Source organism: Daldinia decipiens, assembly GCF_022478715.1.
Source record: "Daldinia decipiens strain CBS 113046 unplaced genomic scaffold F4813scaffold_22, whole genome shotgun sequence".
Classification (NCBI taxonomy): Eukaryota; Fungi; Ascomycota; class Sordariomycetes; order Xylariales; family Hypoxylaceae; genus Daldinia; species Daldinia decipiens.
Window position 1 is genome coordinate 81,827 of NW_026054565.1, and position 22,199 is coordinate 104,025.

Consider the following 22,199-nt stretch of genomic DNA (forward strand, 5'->3'; position numbering starts at 1 on the left):
TCCCAGGTCCTGCAAGAGATGCTACTGTACATACCTAACATATAATACATACATACAATGCATACCTTATTAGAACGTACCGCTCTTATGTATGTATTCATCCATATCAGCAATCTCATGTTGCCCCTCCCAGCAACCTCTCGCGCTACAGCATCTCGTGATTGTCGCGCAATGTGACTGGCTCCGCCCGACATTATCCTACATAGATGATTACAGTATCATCGCCCCCCCAAATCATAATTGGACGCACGCGACTGTTGGGGCCAAGCTTTCCTCGGCAGACACTATTTATATTATGTTACCAGACTTGGAGTAGCAGTCAAAAAATCACCGCTTGATACATAGGAAACGTCCAGTTTGCTGATCGATTAATTACTATCGGGGGCAGAGAGCCATTTGCCTATCTCCATCAAGTCTTGATAGGGAGATTGGATCACTAATAGACGCGCAGGCCGCGTAAGTACAGTGCGGTTCTCATGGGGTATAGATCTCTCCCTCACCTCCATGTCTCTCTCTCTCTCTGCCAGTTGGAAGAAGAATCGTCGGCAGTTGGTGAGCATATGCGGTAGCATTGGTGTCTCGCTCTTCTCCGCCAACCAAGTTCGAAACGCAATATAGACGCGGGAATGAGAGAAGATACCAGTTTGCATCATTGGACAGCTCGAACCCGTCGTTGGAAGCGCCAGGGGGGTATGAATCAGGTCAAGATCAGCCATGCAGGACACAGGCATAGCACATGTCCGTTCTCGAAACAGCCTCATCTCCGCCGATAAAGGCAAGGAACAGAAATCTTAAAAAGACACAAGGTGTGAGATCGGCTGCTTACGCTGCCATTCGCAGTGAGGCTAATAGCCTGTCAGTTGGGCGTGACATCACGGTTATGATCGTCAGCAATGCTGTATTTGGTTGCAATACCGGAACTTGATGACTCCTCTAACAAGGAGGGGGGCAGCCTTGCCGGAACGAAATCGCGAGTACCATGTAGGTGGCATCAAGACTTTATTCGCCTACCACATCAATGGCCATGCATACCTACCTATACCTACCTGCATATACTATACCTTCACACGCTGAGGTTAGAAAATCATCATTTACAAAGACAGGCTGAGGGCTGAGTTCAAAGTCCCATAACCCCCATCTGAGTAAGTAAACTATTTGCTCGCGCTCTGCCGACGTACGTATTCACGATTCACCGCAAGTTCTCCCTTCATGAAAAAGGGTAGAAGTCCATAAAAAAACCGGAAAATATTGTTGCCCCTTCCAGGACAAGCGCATGCGCGGGAACGCAATAACATGCGACTACAGTACCTATGCCGACCGGAACCGCATTCAAGGGGCTCGGCCATGCGAAGAGACCAAATTATGACCCCACAAAGGATGCCACCTCATCAGATCTACACAGTGAGTTGTAGGAAGAAGTGTCGGGAAGAGAATCGCTACGTCTCTCAAAACAATACTTGATCGGGAAAGGGTTAGATAATAGCTCCGAGCTAAGATTTTAACCTCCGAGGTCTCCGTAGAAGAAGAATACCTAGAATATTTACAATAGCCGTACATAGGTACATGTATGTAATATGGAAGGATGCTATGTAAAGTACCTACATGGATTGGAGGTAACTAAGAATTAGGTACCTAATGTACTCCGCAGTTTGTCGGTTTCGTACAAGTATATACATGGACTTATTGATGAATGTACTTTGGGTAAGCATTACGTAGCGCCGATTAAAGACCCACTCGGGCAGGGAAGGTGGAGAAATCAAAGCTATTCGTTGCGCAATGAAGCTTCTTTCTCGAAACATTCTAGAGCATTTCCGTCTAAGGCTTAGCTGACCGGTTCTTTTAGTGCAGAGCCCGGCGGTCGTCCCGGTCCCGATGAGTATCATTGAGCATTGAGACCCAATGGGCATTTCCGTTTGTCCAATCCATTGGGTCGATCCACGAATCTCAACTCCTTCCTTGGTAACTCTTCAGCAACATTTGAACCTACATACCTTAGGTACCTAGGTTACCTACGCAATACCTCGTGACGAAGACGTTGTGCGTGTCTACCGCGTATCTGCTGTCATCCTTGCCAAGCTTGTCACAACGGTTTTGCGTCTATTTCACCGTCTACATAAGAGAAGTTTGACCGATAAAACTTGCCGCCTTTATCTAGATTGATTACCAGGAATCTTGGATCCTGCGCCCGCGTTCGACAACTGATTGGCCATTAGACCTCGAAGCCTTTCAATCCTAACCAACCAACGCTTGAACTAATCAGGTAACTACTTCACAATCCTAATTGATTTCGTCGTTGGCTCAAGGATCTGGCGCGCCTACCGACAGCTGGAGCGCTCTAGCGGTATCAGAAAGGCTATCAGAATTTTTGTACCGCGGCTAAGGTAAGGCCGCCAGGTAATAACAAGAAGCTGAATGCTTTTTTTGCTTTCTCAGCTCCTGTCCCGTGAGCCCCGTTCCTCGGTAATGACCATACGCCTTACTGCACACCGTTGGTCACGATGCCATAAGATCCATCTAGAAGGAGGTCGAGAACTTCCAAAGGCGTCTTCTACCTTTTCTTCTAACACTCCGGTACGGGATGAAAATTTTCATCCTGGTCCCGGTCTTATCGTGTTACATACCTATGTATCTCAACTCCTTGTCCAGTCAGATTTTAGAAATCCAGATCGCCGTTCACTTGTTAGCCGCTTAGGGACTCGAGACGTGGTCAATGCGCACACGTCTGACGCTAGGTCGGATCTTCGACTCATCCTTCCAGCCTTATTAGTAACGTCGTATCTCAAGTGCCGGTTATATGTGTCGATATTTCTATATGACGAACTGAACCTTCCATTCCTGTATGCAAGAAGCGACCATTTCAATATATCAGCACTCTCGAGCATCAAGGCTACCTAAGGTACCTAAGCTACCGAGATTCCAAGCGGCGCAACATGCAGTATCCCGCACCTTACTTGAACGTTACACTGCCTGCGCTCAACCATCTAGCGAGGATATTTCTTGACACCTCGGCGTGATTATCGCTTTAGGTGGCAGAGACGTCAAGGACATTTGCGGTTAAACAGCTCACGAAGCGATCAGCCCTTGTGCGTTGTTCCCGTCCCCACGAGCCAAACAGCATGGTCGAAAGTACGAAAGAGGTCGGGTAATTTAGCCGTCCAAGATGCACCATCCGCGCCCTTTAGCACCACATTTGTTTTCTCGAGGCCCTCTAGGGATATGACAAGTCAAACAAGCCTTGACACCCTCACAGCGGCTGTGTCTTAGGAAGGAGTACGTTGTGAGTTTCGACAATATCATTGGATAATATACAACGTCTCTATCCTCCAATCACCTTCATTTCTCCCCAATATGAAGAACCGAGGTCCTTCCATCGCAAACTTTAGCCAATATTTTTAGTGGCAAGGCAACATCACGTCCAAGACATGTACTCACATAGAAGAAATCGTCAAGGACAGAACTATAAACGACCCCTTAGCACAGCCTCAGGCTAACGGTATAACCCTCTCACCTATGTATACTATTCGTATATGCTGGCGCAGGCGAAGACATTGGTAACTGCCTAAAGAGGCAAGAGAAGACTACTATGTACGCATATGCCGTCCAACCTCAGCAACCCCCAGCTTGGCGCTCATCAATGCGCTCATCAATGTTACTCGGATCCAGATCAGATGTATGGATTACGATTAGCTATGTGTCCAAGCAAGGCTAGTTGCAACTACACAGCGTAAGTTGGATGTCGTTGAAAGGTCTTGTCAGAGCCTCAATCTCCACTAGTCTCCTGCTAGACGGTTTAAACCCACCAGAATGGCAAGTCACAAGGCCACAAGGCAAACTCCAAGCTCGGAAAATCCGGCACACTACCCGACCTGGACTCTAAATCTGGTGAGTATCGTGGCTCCCTCGCTTCGTTGTACCCACCCATATGCATGTTCGCGCTGCCAGCAAATCGGCTGCCAAGCGTGAAAAAATCAAACATTGTTGACCTGCAAGTTCACCTAGTTTGCCCCTAGGGGACTATCGTGTGTAACGATGAGACGACTATTGGACCATAACATGCAAAGCTTCTCATTAAATATACGCTTAGGCCGACTAATTTAGTTGGGATTTAAACGATTTCTTTAAACTGCGAGACAACATATTCGGCTAGATGTGGTATAGGTATTGATTGGTACGGATCCGTACCTAAGTGTGTTTTACCCCAACCTACCTGAAGTAGGTAGACTGGTAGGTAGCCAAGCTGTGAGAAATCGTAAGGTAGCAAAATCAGTAATCCTTTTACACCATATGATCTAATATCTTTCTTAGCTACTGTAATTAGCGCTCTCTAAAATAGGAAAGATACAGTATTGCCACATATGAATTATAGAAACAATACATCTCCGTTCTATTTACAGTTGGATGAGTTATCCCTTAGAATGAATATATGGCGATACTATAATCCCCGATGAATATCTTTGCGCGACATGTTACATATTATTTACACATTGACCTTGGCAAATATTATTTACATCTTCTATTAGGAAGGTTTGTAATCCTTAAGTGAGCACGAGTTGTTGGGATGGCGTATAATAAGCCCGGGAGCTTCTAAGTTACTCACTGGCTACCGACATCACAGCTGACAAAATGACAAAATGACAAAATGTCGTGTTACCAGTAGTATAGCGGTGTTTTATATCAAGTGCATAGAGATCTGTAATGAGATGGAACGTCCGGAACACCGTATATAATAAGCCAACTGCGGTCTAAGGTGTAAACTCCAACTCCTTGTCCGTGAGTGCTGAGATCAGTTACTTGGTGATCAACACCGCTTGCAAACTGTACACCATTCGGAAGGAGATAGGGGGCCGTTCTCACAAATATCCCATTGTAAAGAATTCGATGCTACTCGCCGACTCTTATTTTATCACCGCATTAGAAGCGTACTGCAGATTATCATTACACTACCAGCGGTCATCCGTTTGTCGTCAACGTAGCCGCAGACTTCTAGACGCGCCACTAGCAGCTACCCTAGCCTCTACGATGATTCTGTATCGGGATGAGACGGCACGGAAAGGACACGCAAATTTGACCTAGCTGGCATTATTTGGGAAAAAATGTGTTTCTAGAACGACGTGACAGATTCTGCTGTGTTACTCGTAGCTGCATGGCCCCTTTCCGGAAATTATTGTCGGGCCACATAACCGCCACAGAAGGGTTCAATGAACCACAATTTACTTACTAGCAGGTATCCAGTTACTCGCTCGTAGAGCTGCCTAGCTCATAGAGTTGTTTCGCAGCTTTCCATACGCTACCCGCTGGCGATCTGTGGACTGCTTCCGGAAACCCTCTTGGAGATATTATATCGGAATTCACGGCAAAAACGTACCATGGGATGTTTGTTAATTGTTCAGCTCGAGTGGCGGAACCGACTTCGAGCTTAGATCGATGCTAATAGTAAGCCACGAATGTCCGCTACGACTATGGTGTACGCTACGGGAGGTTAGTGGTTGATTATGGCCCAACGAGTGCTCTAGAAAACTTCCGCTGCACTACGAGAACAGCGATGCCCATGGCCTGGGCCCGGACTAGGCCCAACCACGACCCGTTTTTAGAGTATCTGTACTAATCCTCGTGCAAAGTGCGGTAGCACTAGGATACCGAAAACCCCGAGCCTTTCACGATAGTCCGGAAGGTAAGGATAGGTTGATGGTCGAGGGAAGACGACTACGGATTACTCTCCACGGCGTGATATTTTGCTACGACGAACGCCATATAATCTCGCTAAAGGCGGCGACCGGAATACGAATGGCATGTTTTAACCTCGTTAGGGATGGTAGATATGCCATCTGCCGGCGGGGGGCTTATATTGATTCTCGATGACACCCCACGACACGATTCTGGGCGAAATCTGAAGGTCAATCCTCATTAAATACCGGGGAATTTAATACCAAGAACCCCAATCGTGGATGCTCATATTTTCTCTTCGAAATTTGACTTGTCGGGAGCAACGGGCTGAATAGGTACCTAAGGTAATGTCTAGAACAGTCAGGTTACCCCTTTTCTAGAAGGGTAACACGACGAGCACAAATGTCGGGCGTAACACAGACACATTTGGTTATGCCTAAATACCATCGTGACTATCCGAGTCACACTTGTGAAACGACATGTGTGACCAGCGAATAGATGGCAATTCTTATGGGGGAAAGTAGATTGGCATCACAACGGAAGGCCTACAGTAGCCCCCTAGTGGGGATATCTTAGGGTCTCTCCATCGTAGATTAGAACACCTTTAGGTAGTTATCCAAGGTTAATTAAACCCCCATCATACCTATTTACACGGACCTTAACTTCTACTCACTCGGAAGCGATATAAAAAGGTAACACGGCCAAGACAAACCTCGAGATGCTAACTCCCGACGGAAGGTGTGATTTCCTTCTTGATGCCCAGCCAGGTCGATTCATTACATATGTCTACTCATATCGAGATGAATATGAGCTCTAAAGCCCCAGAATGAGTACCACCCCAAGTCAGCCAGCAATAGGGGCCGTACGAGCTCGAATCACGAATACTCCTTACATCCACGATTAAATATACGACATATATGTGTGTAGGCATGTATGTATACACTAAGCACAGGCAATATAGCTACGTTGAACTACTCTAGTTCGCATATACCTTCTCTTATTAACTATGTTCGCGACTCCAAGTTGTTCAATGCTCTAGAGACATTCACTTCCGTGTGGCAATGTCCCTCTGGCAGCCTTGGACGATGGATGATGCTTTCATCTCCGAGGACATTCAACTGCTGTAATATCCATATTCCAAATATCGACACTATTCAATAGAGTCAGCATTGACTTGTTGCCGCATCGTGGCATCGGGGGGGGGAAACAAGCTCAAAGGAAAGATGGCAATACTACAGTAATCCAATTGTATGTAACCCCTATTATCCCTTGCCATGAGTTAGGCACTCTGGGTTCATCCCATCACTCACTAATCAACAATTTAAATCCTTACTCAAATAGGGTCACTCAACCGAAGTGAATGTTCAGAGAAGTAAGATACAAATAAGAGATAGATACTATGTTACTGTACATGATCTTGAGTTCACTCGTGGTCAACTGAGAATACTACTGAGATTTGGCGCTAGGGGAGAAGGGCCAAATCTCACCGAGGACTCACACAATGTCTCGTTCACAAAACATCGGGAATATTACACATGATTCAAGGGGCAATTGATAGATAATCATATATAGATCTTGATGATTAGATAGGCTGGCTTTACAGTATGACCTTAGCCTAGGCTCATTATCTAGCCAGAAGTTAATCGTCACAATGAGATTATACCTGCATTCCGCTCGACTAGAGACAACAGGCACAGCTTAAATCCACTCCGGACCTGTCGAAGTTTCAAAGCCTCAGCATACGAGTAATTCCACAGATAAGCTTAGTCTAGGAATGAAAGTTCTTGTCACATTAGCAAGGAGCTTTATGAGCCTTGTATGTATCTATCTACAGGCCAGGGAGCTATATCCCATCTAAAAACGTCGCCGCTGGTTATATCTATGCTCGAACTACGACATCCCGATGCCGATGAACGGTTATGTACGTAGTTCGGCATTCCGTAGCGTATGGCCCGGTAATCCGGATCAGACGCCGAACCCTGCTCACGTGGCGGATCTTCAACGCGAACGCGAGCCGGAACTCAATCGGGGAGCCGCGGGCTTCGGATCGGACTAGATAGCTAGGGCTGACAAGGTCCGGGGTCGACCGAACATACTAGGTTAAGACTATCGCCTATCTCAACCGGCTAGGGCAGTGTCGTCATCATAAGGTATAAGTATACGAAGAGGGTATAGAATAACTCGTCAGCTCCTCCAGGCTCCAGCTATTCGGATCCCGACAGCCAATCAAGAGCATAGCGATATATTGAATTCGCAATTCGGCTTATGGGACTACGTATAAGTTGAAAGCTAGCAGCTGACGTATCACTATGTAGGCCACGGGAAGCGGGGGATCTCATGTAGGACTTTCAAAGGGCAGGGGGAGAAAGAAGCATAGCAGCGGGGTATTTGCTAGTATTGCGGTATGCGGCATGGCGTAGTATTATACCTGGATAGCTACCTTCTTGACTGCAATTGGGCCAGAGGTATGTTGTCAGTAGCAATCGGAGTCCATCCTAGGTAAGTGAGGTGCCGAGGATCGCATATAGTATAGTCTCAACAGTTATCATGGTGTTAGTCACAGCCTTACCGTGCCGTAATCAAAACCACCACGTTCTGTGATATTCCTCAACATCACCCCATGCGAGATGGAATCACTTTACATCTTATGCTAACTAAAGGAAATAAACTAATCCTATTATCATTCTCTGTAATTATCCATTATCCACTAGCTTAGCTTGTTACGTCTTACTTTTGCCGGTGCGGTAAGACACATACGAACGTTTCGAGTGTAACAAAATAGCTTGGCGATAGTTTCAATTCCTGCCAAGCCTGTTTCAACGAACCGAAGAAACCATGTCTTACGCCGATAACTTGTATTCTATGGGTGATGAATCAGATGGCGACGACTACGCAGATCAATTATCGCCTTCGGACGGTTACTTCGCCTCATCATCCTCGTCCCATGCCGTTCCAAACGTACCAAACGTCTTAGTCCCCGACCCCACGCTCCACCAGACATCTGAGTCTGGCGCTGAATCAAAAGCAAGAGAGGCAGAGGAGGAAAGGTCGTCATCAAATACTCAGAGGCCAGAAGACTCTTATCATAACTATAACCACACTGCTACAAGATCAGGCCCTACCGAACATCCTAGTCCGTCGGAGCAGCACGCTACTAGTTCGACCGCACCACGTCAACAGCAGTCCAATTCCGCGTCTACACATACGTATTCGCCCTCGTCATCGTCATATACTCATCTCAGAACCTATCCAACACGAGGGCGGACTCCTTCCGTATATTCGGACGCACCACCGGCGTATTCACCATCGCCCATCTCCCCTCTCTCGCCCACCAACCAACAAACCCAATCTAGAAGCTACAGCACATTTACCCCTACCATGGGTGTACAGGAAACCATCGAGAACGAGCGGCTGCTAGCCAGAGGTCCCGAGAGCATCGGCCAACCGATTGACGAAGAACTTGGTAACACTAACACACCGCACTGGACTCGACGAGTCAGGAGACGGCTGCCTACGTGGCTCGGCTGGAGGACCCTGGTGCTTGGCCTGATTGTACTGGTTGTCTCGATAGGATTTCTAGCGAATTCTTTGCGGATTATAAAAGAAGATGATCATGTAAGCCGGACTATCTAACTTCACCTTTCTCTTGGCATCCGTCGGAACCTGTCGCTAATATGGTTACCCAGAGGAAAACTATTGGGGCGCAGCCGCCGCCCGAGTCCGTAAAGGAGCCCGTAGCTGGACCCGGACCCGACGCGCCTGGGGTCGCCGGCCCTTTCCCGCCAACGTATTGCGACAACGCAGTGCATCGCTTCGAGGATCAGATCTTAGGCCTCAACTTTGATAGGAACCACAATATTACTTTTATAGAGGACCAGCACGCGCACCCCGGAAATATCCAGGTGCGCGTTGCTGGTCAAGTCAATGTGCGAAGGCTTGATGCCGGAGGTAGTCCGCGCTTGGTACTGGAGATCGTCACTAACGACAAGGATATCCTGCTCGACGTCTTCATGGACGAAGAAGCCCAGGCCTTGAAGGTGAGCGTACCTAAGAAGTACAACTCCCTAGACCCGAACATCTGGCCTTGCGTCGAAATGCGAGCGACCATCTGGGTGCCCGAAAACGCCGAGATAGGAGTGCTGTCACTGGGCTCAATCCATCTTGACATGTTATTTTTAGACGACTTGTCCCTCCACGTGGCGGGTTACACTAGGGCCTCTTCCATCGTAGGAGATATCACGTCCGGCTCGGACCGCCCTACCTCGTACAACAACACTGGCTTCACGCTGTCGGCTCCGGAGTACACCTTCATCCCTGCTAAAGATTCGTACGTGCTCGACTCTCGTATTACCGAGATCACGACCACGTCGGGTAAGATCGAAGGCAACTGGCCTCTTTACGACATGCTAGGGTTGCACACGACCTCCGGCCACATCACAGTGTCGATCACGCCCAAGGAAGAACTCGAAACGGACCCGAAGGCTGCTGTGCTGTCCTTGAGCTCGATATCCGGCACTGTCTATGCCACGGAGCCGGTGCACTTGAGAGAGCAAATCCCGCTTCGCGACTATCTTGTCGATATCAAGTCGACTTCGGGTGGTATCCATGGCGCCTTCGCATTTGGCGCCGGCATCGAACTCAAGAGTACTGCTAGCGACATCGCCCTTGACTTGCTTCCCGTGATGCACGAGGGCAGGGTGTCGCCGGATCGACCCGCTCAGCTGGAGACAGCAACGACGAGCGGTACTACAGCCATCCGCGTGCTTGAGCCGATTTGGTACGGAGACAGGGGACTGGTTAGCGGCAGGCCGCTCGACTGCCTACAGGCGCTTCACAAGTCCACCAGCGGGGACATCGGACTGCGATATCCCCAAGCATGGGAGGGGTACTTACGCGCCGAGACGACGAGTGGCAGGCTAAAGGTCAAGGGAAGGGATGTCAAGGTCATCAGGTCTATCGGAGGTTGGCCGGGATCTCAGCTGGAAGCCCAGAAGGGCGCGGGTGGTCCCGGTTCGACCGTCCAGGTCCACGCTCTTATGGGTAATATGGACACCGTTATCGGCAGGGAATAATGAACAGATGGGCGTGTGTGTGGATATGATGCGTGCGTCTAGGAAGAGGGAGTTGAATGGATCATGGATTGAGGCATTCTGCCTAGTTTTACGTAGGAGATAAAGATACCCTCGCATTCGTTAATTATCTCAGGGCTGTGTTTGGGATAGGTGAACGGCGTTATGGGTTTCGAGTATAGGTTCGATGCCTAGGTTAGTCTTCAATGGTAACCATAAATATAAATATAATATCTCTGATTGTACTACATGTATTATTGTCTTTTAGCTCACCTTCCGTATGAATTCTTCTTGGTAAGCTATAAGTTACAAGGTTGGTCTGGCTTGGGAAGAGCACTTGCCAATATCTATATCTAAAATAGCATATAGACTAAGGATATAGTAAGAACCTACGAAGCTTCTGTAACTTGTCTATACCTTCTTAAGCTGGGAGGCAAGTGCAGTTGTGTAATATGTAAGGTATCTAAAGCAGTGCCCCTTATGAGTTCTATTTTTTCAACCATCCCGACTTTTACGAACTGCCTATTTCTCTTATAGGAGATGTCAGCATTCTATAAAGCACAGTTCTTCCTCGTTAGTCGTTAGATATACAATAAGGAATGTTAGCATAGTCATATCAATATCCAATCCCAACGATTTTACCAACACACCACTCGCTTTTAATTGAACACAGCAAGATGTGCCGGATACACAGAACCCGTACACCTTGCCCAACCTGCGGAAGCATTACGATGAGCAACGATAGGGTCGAGTATTGCCTCGCGCGTGACCTCTGTGAAGAAATACGGCTCGTCCTCAACAGGTCGGAACCACGCCAATGCATCATTTGCACCACAGGAATGAATCCTCCATCACAGGCAAATGGCCACCCACCACAGGCAAATGGCCACCCGACACAGGCAAACGGCCATACACCACAGGCAAACGGCCAAGTCATACGTCCGCCGGACGGGCCCCAGAGCCATGGAGAAAACCACGGTAATAATGCATCGGCAAACCAAGCGAACTTGCAAGAAAGTGAAGACTTAAGTGACGTCAATATAATGATAGGGGTTTACCGGCAGGTTGGGGTATGGCTCCTCCGGGAGATATGAATCAAGAACGCACCCCTTTTCTTGGTATCAACCCGCCTCACGTAAGGGGGTTTCAACATCCGTATCTATTTAGGAACATGGAGGCTCGCCGGGGGCTATGGAATCAGTACCATTTTTATATGGTGTTCATCAGTATATACTGGGATAGCGTGGTCTGTGATTCAGGGTATTGCTTTGAAGCGTGTTCTAGTATATGGTTCAGTCGTTGTGTTGTATACCTTCCCAGCGTTCAGGTAGCCATATAGATCTTTTAGAAGATCAAAAGGTATGATACGGAAACTTTCGAATAGTTCTAGGCTCTAACATAACAAGCTTTCCATATACGTATGATTATAAGCAACGAGCAAAGCATTTAAAATGTAATTCTTATTATTGAGAAAATGTCCTATAGGAAGGGAAAGGGGGAGGAGTTCGTGAGATGGGTCGAGAGATTTCAGCAACAAAGGGCTCCAAAAGAATCCCATTAATAACTGCCTATACCACCTATACCACCTAGTCACTAGCTGAAATATGAGTTGTTACTGTTTATTATGGAATATAACTCTTGCAACGTGATATCGGGTAACAGATACAACTAATCTTGACCACGAGCGGCTTCACATTAGAGCAAACAACTCACGAACAACCTCGCGTGATAGTCACTGCCTCGTGGTTTCAAGTAACTGTTTGCATGGCTTGTCTAGTTTAAAACATCTAATATTAGAGCATCAAAGGAGCAATACCTTTGTGATGCTACTATCAATAGCCTTCTATCTCATTTCTTTATATACGACGTCTCATCCTTTCACTACAGACTGCTGTAGTACAAAAAAGCCTAGAATAGCCAACTCGCCCTCTAGACAATGTGGAAAAGTCTTTGTACTCTACTTGGGGGACTTTCCTTATCCCATTCACCGTGAATTGCGCACAATGGGTACCATCTGGTTACAATGATGACGAAGTAGACGACGCGACCAACTCGAGAGACTTGCCTAAAATTTGCGAGCTGTGCACACAAATCGTATTCAACTCACGTCGCCGCCTTCACTATTTTGCCCACAGTACAGTTTTCCACCGACACAAATCGGCATTGATTGCCTTATTTAAATTTTTCGCTTCGCCGATGTCATCCAAACAGTTTAGACAACCAAACCCCCTCCACTTCCGACCGCGTACTCGTCCATCGCATCGTCGACATCTCGTAATACTTCCTGCAGCCAAGCGTCGTACCACTACCGCCAGTCATTTCCTGCACCAGAGTTACACCTAGGGACCATGTGCATCGAGATCTGGAACACCTTCCGGGGATGCAGCCACCGCTTATACCAGAACACATCCCCCTGCCACGTTGCCAGGCGATGCGGTCCCAAAGATGACATGGTTCTGGACAAGACCAAGTTCTTGCCAGATAAACAACCCAAGCTACCCCCCGGGATGCTGCAATGCGAACGCCGCGTCGCTCTGAGACCAAAAGATACCCCGTGCCCGGAGTGCGCTAGGGAGCAACGGCGGGCTGCCGCCGCCAACGGCAAGGCCACCACAACCAGTCTTGCGGGAGGGACTCCGTCCCCGCCACCAGGTAAGAGTGCTCAGGTCCTCGAGACCATCGTAGAGCACGTGGACGGGGCGTTCGGATAAAGACAAAAGACTTACACTGGGGATAGAACAAAGGCTGGCCAGCCCGTCGCCAGAAGCAAAAGCTGCCGAGAGAGTGCGACACTCGCTGATGCTCCTGGAACAGTTCCGGAAGCCGTATTGAAAGAATTATATGCGTGCTCTGGATTCTGGGGGTAACCGTTGTTATTATTCGTTAGTTCTGGGACGGTGTTGAGGATAGATGGTATCACGTTCGGACGACTATGGAGGAGTAGGAGGCGCGTTTGCTGTTCTCTTGGCCAAACCTTGGCTTCCCTGTGTATATATGCATGCGTAAAAGCAAGACCACATCGTAGGGAGCTAGCTCTACGTCTGGAAATATGTTATTATTAATACCCAAGAAACATCGGTGTGAAATTATGATTTATCGTGCAGGCTCGAGTGCTTCGTCTTAGTACAGAAGTGTGTTCGTCCAGGTCTATGTAGTGGTAATTCACGATAAAGGGGGCTAATAAATAAGTTAGGTTGATGAATGGCATAGCCATTGATGATCCATATTCTTGATACATAAATGGATATATCCCAATAGCTTGTAGACATATCCTTAGGTGTATCGAACGGATTGATTAGTATATACGGTCTGTAACTTGTCGTCCGAAGTTGGAGTTCTGGTTTGCGGTTTGCGCATCTCGCGCATCTCGCGCATCCTCCAAACCCAGGGGGTGATGCAATAGGGCAGAAAAGGTACCATAGCGGGAAGATGTGGGTACGAAGGAATCGACTCTGAGAGGTTGAGATCTTAAATCGGTTCAATAAAAGAGTGGGACTGGAAGTGGGATTTCCGAATATGTAAGTCTAAGTCCAACTGCGCTTGCTGCGTGGTGTTCGCGTGGGACGGGGTGAGTTACAGCACAGTAGTGCCTGAATCTTGGGGAAGCACCAATGCTAAATGCCCAGGATGCTTTGGCGTACCTACATCTACATACCTACATTAGGTACCTATGTACCTATGTAACATACGTCCCATGTCCCCTATCAAAGCCAATATCTTAAGCTATTTTCCCCTGCCCGGCTTCTCCCCCCCATAACCTTGGTAGCTCTCGATGTCTGTTAATCAATAATCAATGCTATTGCGCCCATCCGAGGTAGTATCCTATCGAATATTCTATCGAATATTTCTTCGACAATACCTCCTCGCATGTTAATCTCTTCATTTTCCCACTTGCCATGGCCAAAAAGGCGCGTCAGAGGATAAGCTATGGTTCGTTATTTCTATTAATCCCGTCTTCTCTTTAATTGACCTACCTTACACTTCTAAGTTCCCTCTCTCCTCCCTCCTCCTTCCTCTTAGTCTCCTCTACCCGTTGATCTTTGCCCGCCCCCGCATAGTTGAATGGTCACCATCTTATTATCCACTCCAACTTTATCGTCACGTCTTGCTATACGGTTAAGTGAAATGGGTTAAAATAGGGAGACACTTTTTTGACTCTATCCTATCTGACTTTATCCTAACAACTATATCGCATCTCAGTTCTTGAACTTGACCATTCGTCATCCGGCGGCCATAGACTCGGTGTAAACGGCCTTGCAGTAGACCGAGACAACGCTATCCTGTAAGCTTCCGGCTGCTGTCATGCGATCACGTCCCGTCCCGTCCATTAACTTTATCGCATAGCTACTCGGGAGGCAGAGATGGAGTTATCTGCGCCTGGGATCTGAACCTTGATCTAAACGGTTATTCGGATCGAGGGCGTGCGTCTAGCCAAAATGCAAAACACCAACAGACTACCAAATTCCGCGCATCGACCCAAGCTCACACACACTGGGTCAATGACATCGTTCTCGCTTCCAACAATTCCGCCCTCGTCTCTGCATCTTCCGATCTGACTGTAAAAGTATGGCGACCCGAACTTGGGGATACCGAACCCCACACCATCGGCCAACATGCAGACTACGTCAAGTGTGTTGCGACACCAAGTTCCGCAGACTGGGTCGCATCTGGTGGCCTTGATAGAAAGATATATCTCTGGGACCTCAATGGCAAGGGGAAGTCCCTGGAAATCGACGTTAGAGGCGAAGATGTCAGCGAAAAGGCTTCCGTATATGCTATGTGCGTCAGCCAGAATATTCTAGCCAGCGGGGGCCCGGAGTCAATAGTACGGTTATGGGACCCCAAGTCGGGGAAGAGGATCACCAAGCTGGTTGGCCATACCGATAATATCCGTGCTATATTAATGAACGAGGCCGGCGACACCGTCATGACCGCTAGCTCCGACCAGACCGTCAAAGTGTGGAGCGTCACCGCCGGCAGGTGCATGTATACGCTTACTATGCACAACGATAGTGTCTGGTCGCTATTTTCTGAAGATCCCGAGCTGGCTGTTTTCTACAGTAGCGACCGGTCTGGCCTTATTGTCAAGACGGACACTAGAGGGACCGTGGAGATGGACGAAGGCCTATCAGTGGCCGTAGCTCAGGAACACGATGGGGTCAACAAACTAGTGGCTTGTGAGGACTACATATGGTCGGCTACCTCGAGCTCTTCTATTAATAGGTGGACGAATGTTGATACCGGCATCGATGCTCTGCTCCCAGAGGCGTTCAGACACTTGCGGGCTATTAATACAGTTTCGAGATCGAGAAAGTCTTCTGCGGCATCTGCAGACGGACAAGGAAAAAACGAAATTCCGGCTAAGGCGGTCTTACGAATATCCAACACTGCAGCTTTCCCGCCGGAACTCAACGATACTTCTGAGCCCAATTTGATGACTAGCGCGGCGTCTAAAAAAGGCTCGGAGGTTCATGATGACACCGTTGTCCCTGAAATTGAGCCTATACATCACTTACCGGAAGAAACCATCGAAGGGCAAAATGGATTGGTGAAACATAGACTCCTTAACGACCGACGACGAGTATTGACTCTTGACACTGCTGGTGATGTATTGCTGTGGGATCTGATTAAGGTAGGCTCTCTTTGCGTGATATAGGAGTCTAGCTAATTAGAAGTAGTGCGAAGTTATTCAAAGATTCGGAAAGAAACATCTTGAGGATGTTGAACCTGAAGTAAATACTTTGGAAGCTGTTGCTCCTTGGTGTTCAATCGAGACAAGTTCTGGCAACTTGACTGTCATACTGGAGCCTTTTAATTGTTTTGATGCTGAAATGTATGCCGATGAGCTTATTTTGATAGAGCCCGTCGAATTCCGAGAGGATCAGAGAAGTATGATTCACGAGAGTTTCATTATAAGGCAAATGCTAACGCTTTGAAGTAAACCTTGGGAGGTGGATTCTTCGATATTTGTTTGCGAAGTTAATCGACGAGGAAATCAAGCGAGATGAGATCTATAGATTGCAACTCAATGAGGGCGTGGAGAAACGTCAGACAGCTTCTCGGCTAAACCCGCCGATATCAATAACTATACCTACCTCGAACACGCAAGGGTGGCAACCCAGCGATTCTCCAGCGACAACCCCAAGAGCGAACGGAATTAGTCACCCATTAAGCCCTGGGTTGGCAATTGGCGTAGCTACTCCGGCTACCAACTTGGCGGTAGGGGGTTTCGAGAATACAGCTGTACCTGCCAGTCCTCTTGAAAAGCCATCTCAGCAGGTGAACCGATCGTCTAGTGAAGACTACTTCTCTAGCGGCATCAGCTCAGCAGACGCCCCTGCAAAAGCGGTGACGACCCCGGGCGCGGCGGAGCAGGCACCTGCTAAAGAAGAAACATCAAGGTCTCCGGTAGAGACTAAAGATAAGGAGAAGGATGTTAAATCTCCCAGTACGCCCTTCAGCAAGAAATTCCGAATGGGCATGTCTTTCGGGAGTAAGAAACTGGGAAGATCAGCATCTACTAACATCGAGAAACCTACCGTTACGGAAGATAAGACAGAAGAGAATAAGTCGGAATCATCCTCAAACCACGAAAAAGAGATTGACGATAATCTCCGCGGTGTTGTCCAAAAGATCCACAACGACTATGAGAAGCAGCTGTTAGAGACCCCGAATAGCCCGATCGAGACCAAGATAACGCCGGCTCTCCCCATTGATGCACCGGTACTTAAGCTCCCGCCTGGTACAAAGGTTATCATCCAAGAAGAGACATCAGGCGGTAGTGCCAACTTGTATAGGGGCACGGTGATGAGTGTCGGCGTTGACGCAGATATCATCGAAGAGAAAGCTCCGATGTGGTTGGGCGAAGTCCTACTTACAGTACGTGCCGTTTTCCTTATTGTTATAGAATTGTTATAGAATCCCAACTGACCCAGACAGAACACGATTCCGCAGAAAGAGCCGGTTAAGGTCTCGTTCGTACTGCACCCTTGGAAGGATTCGTTACCTAGTATTGCGACCACGGATGGAAACAACCGTCTCAATGCGAATAGAATGTTAAGGGTAAAGAAAATCCTGGCCTATGTGGCTGAGAGGATCGACCCGCAGCCCGAAGAGCTCGAGCCCGACGCCCTCAAACCTGAGGAATACTTGGAATTGTATTGCAACGATCAGGTATGTGCCAACATGAGTGTGTGTGAAGCTAAGATGCTGACCCACAAACTTAGCTACTACCAAACACCATGAGCCTTGCAACACTGCGAGCCCACATATGGAAGGGAGGTAACGACGTAGTTTTGTATTATAAGGCGAATGGCCGCAAGGAGATTCCGAAAGAGCTCCCACAACCGACACTTGATGACCCCGCGGTATCCGATCCTGGAGGGCAACAAATGCCACCCATAGCTACCGTAAGTTGATGAATTTGGAATTTGACAGGAGGGAGGGTATCATCCATTGTGTCTATGTCCGGTAAATCTAAAAATGGGGTATTCTCTATCGTCTGTTGTACATACTCTCTCCCGTACCGCTGTCTTGGAACGCGGCTACTGGTATATACCCCCCACGAGTTATATACAGCGAGGACTGTCCTGTTCAGTCTCGATCTCCTGCATTTGTTCATCTAATTGCGGTCGTCACGTGGATATTATGACTGTTATAAGACGTTTCCTTGTAGGGCATTTACAGCCCATTGGTAACTCCCGAGGAATATGGCGCCGCCGGCGCTAATCCACATAACCCTAGGCCCTATGCCGGCGAAGAAAGGTCGTATCCCATGACTGGATAGTAAATCTTTCAGCACGACAAAGACGCTCTCGCGTTCCTTAGATAGCATAATCCGGGTCTTAAGAACATCCAGCGGCGTCGTGACACCCGCCGCTACAGCACCAGATACACTGCCATACAGCGCGCTCTCGCCCGCGCCCACCTCCACATTTCCACTACCTAGACCTTTCCGCCGCCGGCCCCAGCCCTTCAGCGCCTCCCACAATGGGAACTGGATCACGGTAAACGGCACCTCGCGCATCACGGTGATGCCCCACCCCCGGTATAATTCCCGCCATACCCCCGCCAACCCTATGTCCCGACGCTGTGATAATATCGCGCCCAAGGCCGCGGCGCTCGAGCCCCCGTGCAAACCGGCCTGCGCGCGCTGCTTCACCACCTCGGTCGGCACACGGACGGCGCAAGCCGCGACCTCGCCCAGGCTCGCCGCGAGCATGTGCTCCAGGGGGGCTTCCCAGGTGTTCCGGCGTATAGGATCGCTGTTGCCGGTCGGCCCGCGGCGCCTGTCGGCAAGCACGCCCTTGACGCCCTCGTAGGTGCAGAAGAAAAAGGCGGCGCCGGGCGCGCTGCCGACCAGGGCGCTCCCGACGCCCCGGTATATGCCCCGGAAGCCGCCGGAGGGGAAGAAGCCGTCGCGCGACTGCAGGCGGGTCTTCAGGGTGTCGAGGGGGAAGAGAGAGAGGTCGACGGTGGTGCCGGCTATGCCGCCGGCGAGGAGGGCCGTGGCGAAGGGGGGTTGGGACGACATTGGTGGTGGTGGTGGTATTGGTGGTATTGGTGATATGTGGCGAAGTTGGAAGAGTGAGAAGGGGAGGTTTGGTTTGGTTTAGGTAGGTAGGTAGGTGCAATACTGAGTCTCTTGACTACCTAACTGCAAACTGTTACGTAGGTATGTATGTAGGTAACCTAGGGATGTATAGAAATATTAAGGCCGAAGCCGGCAGAGAGCTAGTGTAGCGTCCATTGTTTGATGTAAGGATGTAAGGATGTAAGGATGTAAGTCGGAAGGTGGGATAGCGAAGAAAACTTATCGGCGTATGTACCTAGGTTAGTTAAGCTTATTGATAGTGGGTTAGGACCCTGTCTAGAGATTATCGATAAAGCTATCGATAAATATACAGATATTATGCAGTAGCTCCCGAGTTATGTTAACCTAATAATAGTTTTGTCGATTAGTTAATGAGTTTACCTTTCCCCCCCCCTTTCTTGTTAGGTTTTTACTCCAACAACTTCATCGTCGTAGCTGGGAAGGGAATATAACATGTAAGTGTAGAATGGAATGGGCACGCTCCACCATGTTCTGCATACAAGCACGAGGGCGATTACCGTCCCCGAGTTCATGGACGCCGTGCGCGCCACTTGTACTCCTCGGTTCCCCTATGCCAGAGGGACGAGCCATAGGCGAGTTGGTGAGTTTTAAAATCATAACTATACTCTTAATGGTACCGGCAATCCTAACAGCCTTAATAGCCATAGCTGTGAGTGGGGGCGTCGATTCTATGGCCCTTGCATTTCTCTGTTCTCAAGTACGCAAGATAGACCCCGACTTCAAGATCTCTGATAATCCTGTATCTGGATTTCGGAGCATCGTCGTCAACCATGGCCTCCGCCAGGGGTCTAGAGAAGAGGGTCTCGCTGTCCTTAAGGTTCTCAAGGACATGGGTTTGGTTGATGAATTGGTTACCATTAATTGGACCAAGATACTTGGCGATTCTCAGCTTCCAAAGGACTTGCCCAACTTTGAGAGCGTCGCGCGCACTCAACGGTACAGGAAGATTGGAGCCGTATGCGCCTTTCGAAACATCGGTAGTCTTCTTCTAGCGCACCACGAGGATGACCAGTATGAGACCGTCCTCATGCGCCTGTTACAGGGACATGGCATTCGTGGCCTACGCGGTATAAGGGCAGCCTGCGACATTCCCGAGTGTCATGGCCTTTTCGGTGCTGATAAGAGTGGTTATGTGGATGATCAAGCTCGCAGCTTTCCTTTTTATAACCTGAACCCTACTAGAAGAGAGCGGAAGCATATGCGACGAGAATTTAAGAATGCTATTAGTAACCTCATGGCTGAGGAGGAAACGGATGACTGGGCCTCGACTGACTTTGATATGAAGGAATTCTACCAAACGAAGGACATTCCAGTATTTGCACCTAAAGACCTTGCCGTCGAAGATGGTGGAGTTACCGTCTACCGACCCCTGCTGGAATTCAGCAAGGACCGTCTGATCGCAACTTGCTTAGAGAACAAGGTTCCTTGGTGGGAAGATGCCACCAATACGGATCCTTCACTTACGATGAGGAATGCTATCAGGCACCTATACAAAGGCTATACCCTTCCTAAGGCTCTACAAAAACCAGCGATCCTTAATTTCTCCAAGAGGTGTGAGCGGAGAGTCCAGGCTCAAGAGGCTGAGGCGAACAGACTGCTGAGACGGACCATTATTCACGATCTTGAGCTGCTTGCCGGAACTGTGACGGTCCAATTTCCGAAATTGGAGTTTCGTCTAGCGAGGAGAGATTCCCGCTCGTACTTGCGACACCGAGCACAATTGCTGAAGAAAAGGCAGATTGTCGCTATCCTTATACGCAAGATTATCTTGCTAGTCAACCCAGAATCACAACCATCGCTTCTCTCGACCCTCGAAAATCACGTTACGCGCCTCTTCCCGTCACTTGCTCTCCCCGAAGAGCTACCCGTGGCGACACCTCCAAAGGCATTTAGCATTTCCGGCGTTTATCTCGTACCCGTTGAATCTAGCCCTAGCGGACCAGCCTCCACGGGGGCAGCAAATCGACAACTAAGCTGGTATCTTTCGCGCGCGCCATACCCCTCAATACAACCGCTTCCAAGCTTCCGCACGCCGTACTGGGCTATTAAGCGCAACAAAAAGGGGCGATGGCTGATGTCTAGTTGGATAGATTGGGTGCTATGGGACGGTCGGTATTGGTTCCATATCAAGCACCGATTTCCCTATCGCGTGCTCGTCTTGCCATTCTTAAAAGAACACGCCAAAGCCTTTCGCGAGCAACTCCCGCCTGAAGACCAGAAGCGGCTAGCTACACTCCTCAAGCGCTACGCCCCGGGTAAGGTCAGATACACTATCCCGGCTTTCTACCTCGAAGAGCCTCTCGGCCTCCTCGACATGGAGAACACCACCCCGCGGCCCGGATACCCAATGCTCCCATGGAAAGTGGTGAGTACGGATAGTAACAGCAGGGATAATGAAGGCGGGACCGAGAACGAGAGCGAGAGCGAGAGCAACAAAAAGCAAGAGCCATATTCTATGCATCCCACGATCCTAGATACTTCGAAGATAAAGCTGCTTGCTCTTCCCACGCTGAGGATCCAGCTCCCAGCGCTCGACAACTGGATGGCGTATGAGACACGGTATAGGAAGATAGATCGCCAAACATTGCGGACGGCGGGGACGTTTCATAGGGGCTCGTTTGCAGGGCCGCGAGCGAGCACTTTGCGATGGCCGAAGAAGGGGTCAGAGATGAAGGCGCGTAGATGTTTGAATAGACGACGAGATAGAGGTGGAAGCTGAACCGGCTTGTATCTCGCGTCTAAGATAGTATATAAATGTATGAAAATATTATATAAATACACGTACTATACTTCACATCATCTATAATTGCGATTTTCGTTGTCTCTTTGCACGGCGAGTTTTACGTAGATCT

The 22,199-nt window shown here is 48.7% G+C and overlaps 5 protein-coding genes across 5 annotated transcripts; 4 read left to right on the forward strand and 1 right to left on the reverse strand.

Moving 5' to 3' along the window:
* The first annotated feature begins 8,068 nt into the window (after window positions 1-8,068).
* On the forward strand, window positions 8,069-10,978 carry F4813DRAFT_363399 (uncharacterized protein). Its single transcript, XM_049243699.1, has 2 exons — window positions 8,069-9,279; window positions 9,351-10,978. Exons 1-2 carry the CDS (start codon window positions 8,500-8,502, stop codon window positions 10,734-10,736), a joined length of 2,166 nt encoding a protein of 721 aa, XP_049098454.1. The 5' UTR covers window positions 8,069-8,499; the 3' UTR covers window positions 10,737-10,978.
* A 1,943-nt stretch (window positions 10,979-12,921) lies between these two features.
* Window positions 12,922-13,692, forward strand: F4813DRAFT_126681 (uncharacterized protein). Its single transcript, XM_049238663.1, has 2 exons — window positions 12,922-13,385; window positions 13,471-13,692. Exons 1-2 carry the CDS (start codon window positions 13,082-13,084, stop codon window positions 13,563-13,565), a joined length of 399 nt encoding a protein of 132 aa, XP_049098455.1. The 5' UTR covers window positions 12,922-13,081; the 3' UTR covers window positions 13,566-13,692.
* A 937-nt stretch (window positions 13,693-14,629) lies between these two features.
* F4813DRAFT_381373 (WD40 repeat-like protein) lies at window positions 14,630-18,151 on the forward strand (the record flags this gene model as incomplete). Its single annotated transcript, XM_049245667.1, has 7 exons — window positions 14,630-14,663; window positions 14,934-15,015; window positions 15,078-16,365; window positions 16,412-16,622; window positions 16,672-17,612; window positions 17,673-17,906; window positions 17,960-18,151. The coding sequence occupies 7 exons, from the start codon at window positions 14,630-14,632 to the stop codon at window positions 18,149-18,151; spliced, it is 2,982 nt and encodes a 993-aa protein (XP_049098456.1).
* Window positions 18,152-18,269: 118 nt separating this feature from the next.
* Window positions 18,270-19,366, reverse strand: F4813DRAFT_126686 (mitochondrial carrier). The gene has a single exon (XM_049238664.1). The coding sequence runs from the start codon at window positions 19,264-19,266 to the stop codon at window positions 18,388-18,390; it is 879 nt and encodes a 292-aa protein (XP_049098457.1). The 5' UTR covers window positions 19,267-19,366; the 3' UTR covers window positions 18,270-18,387.
* A 298-nt stretch (window positions 19,367-19,664) lies between these two features.
* On the forward strand, window positions 19,665-22,146 carry F4813DRAFT_126762 (uncharacterized protein). The gene is made up of 2 exons (XM_049238665.1): window positions 19,665-19,927; window positions 19,989-22,146. Exons 1-2 carry the CDS (start codon window positions 19,798-19,800, stop codon window positions 22,064-22,066), a joined length of 2,208 nt encoding a protein of 735 aa, XP_049098458.1. The 5' UTR covers window positions 19,665-19,797; the 3' UTR covers window positions 22,067-22,146.
* The last annotated feature ends 53 nt before the right edge of the window (window positions 22,147-22,199 follow it).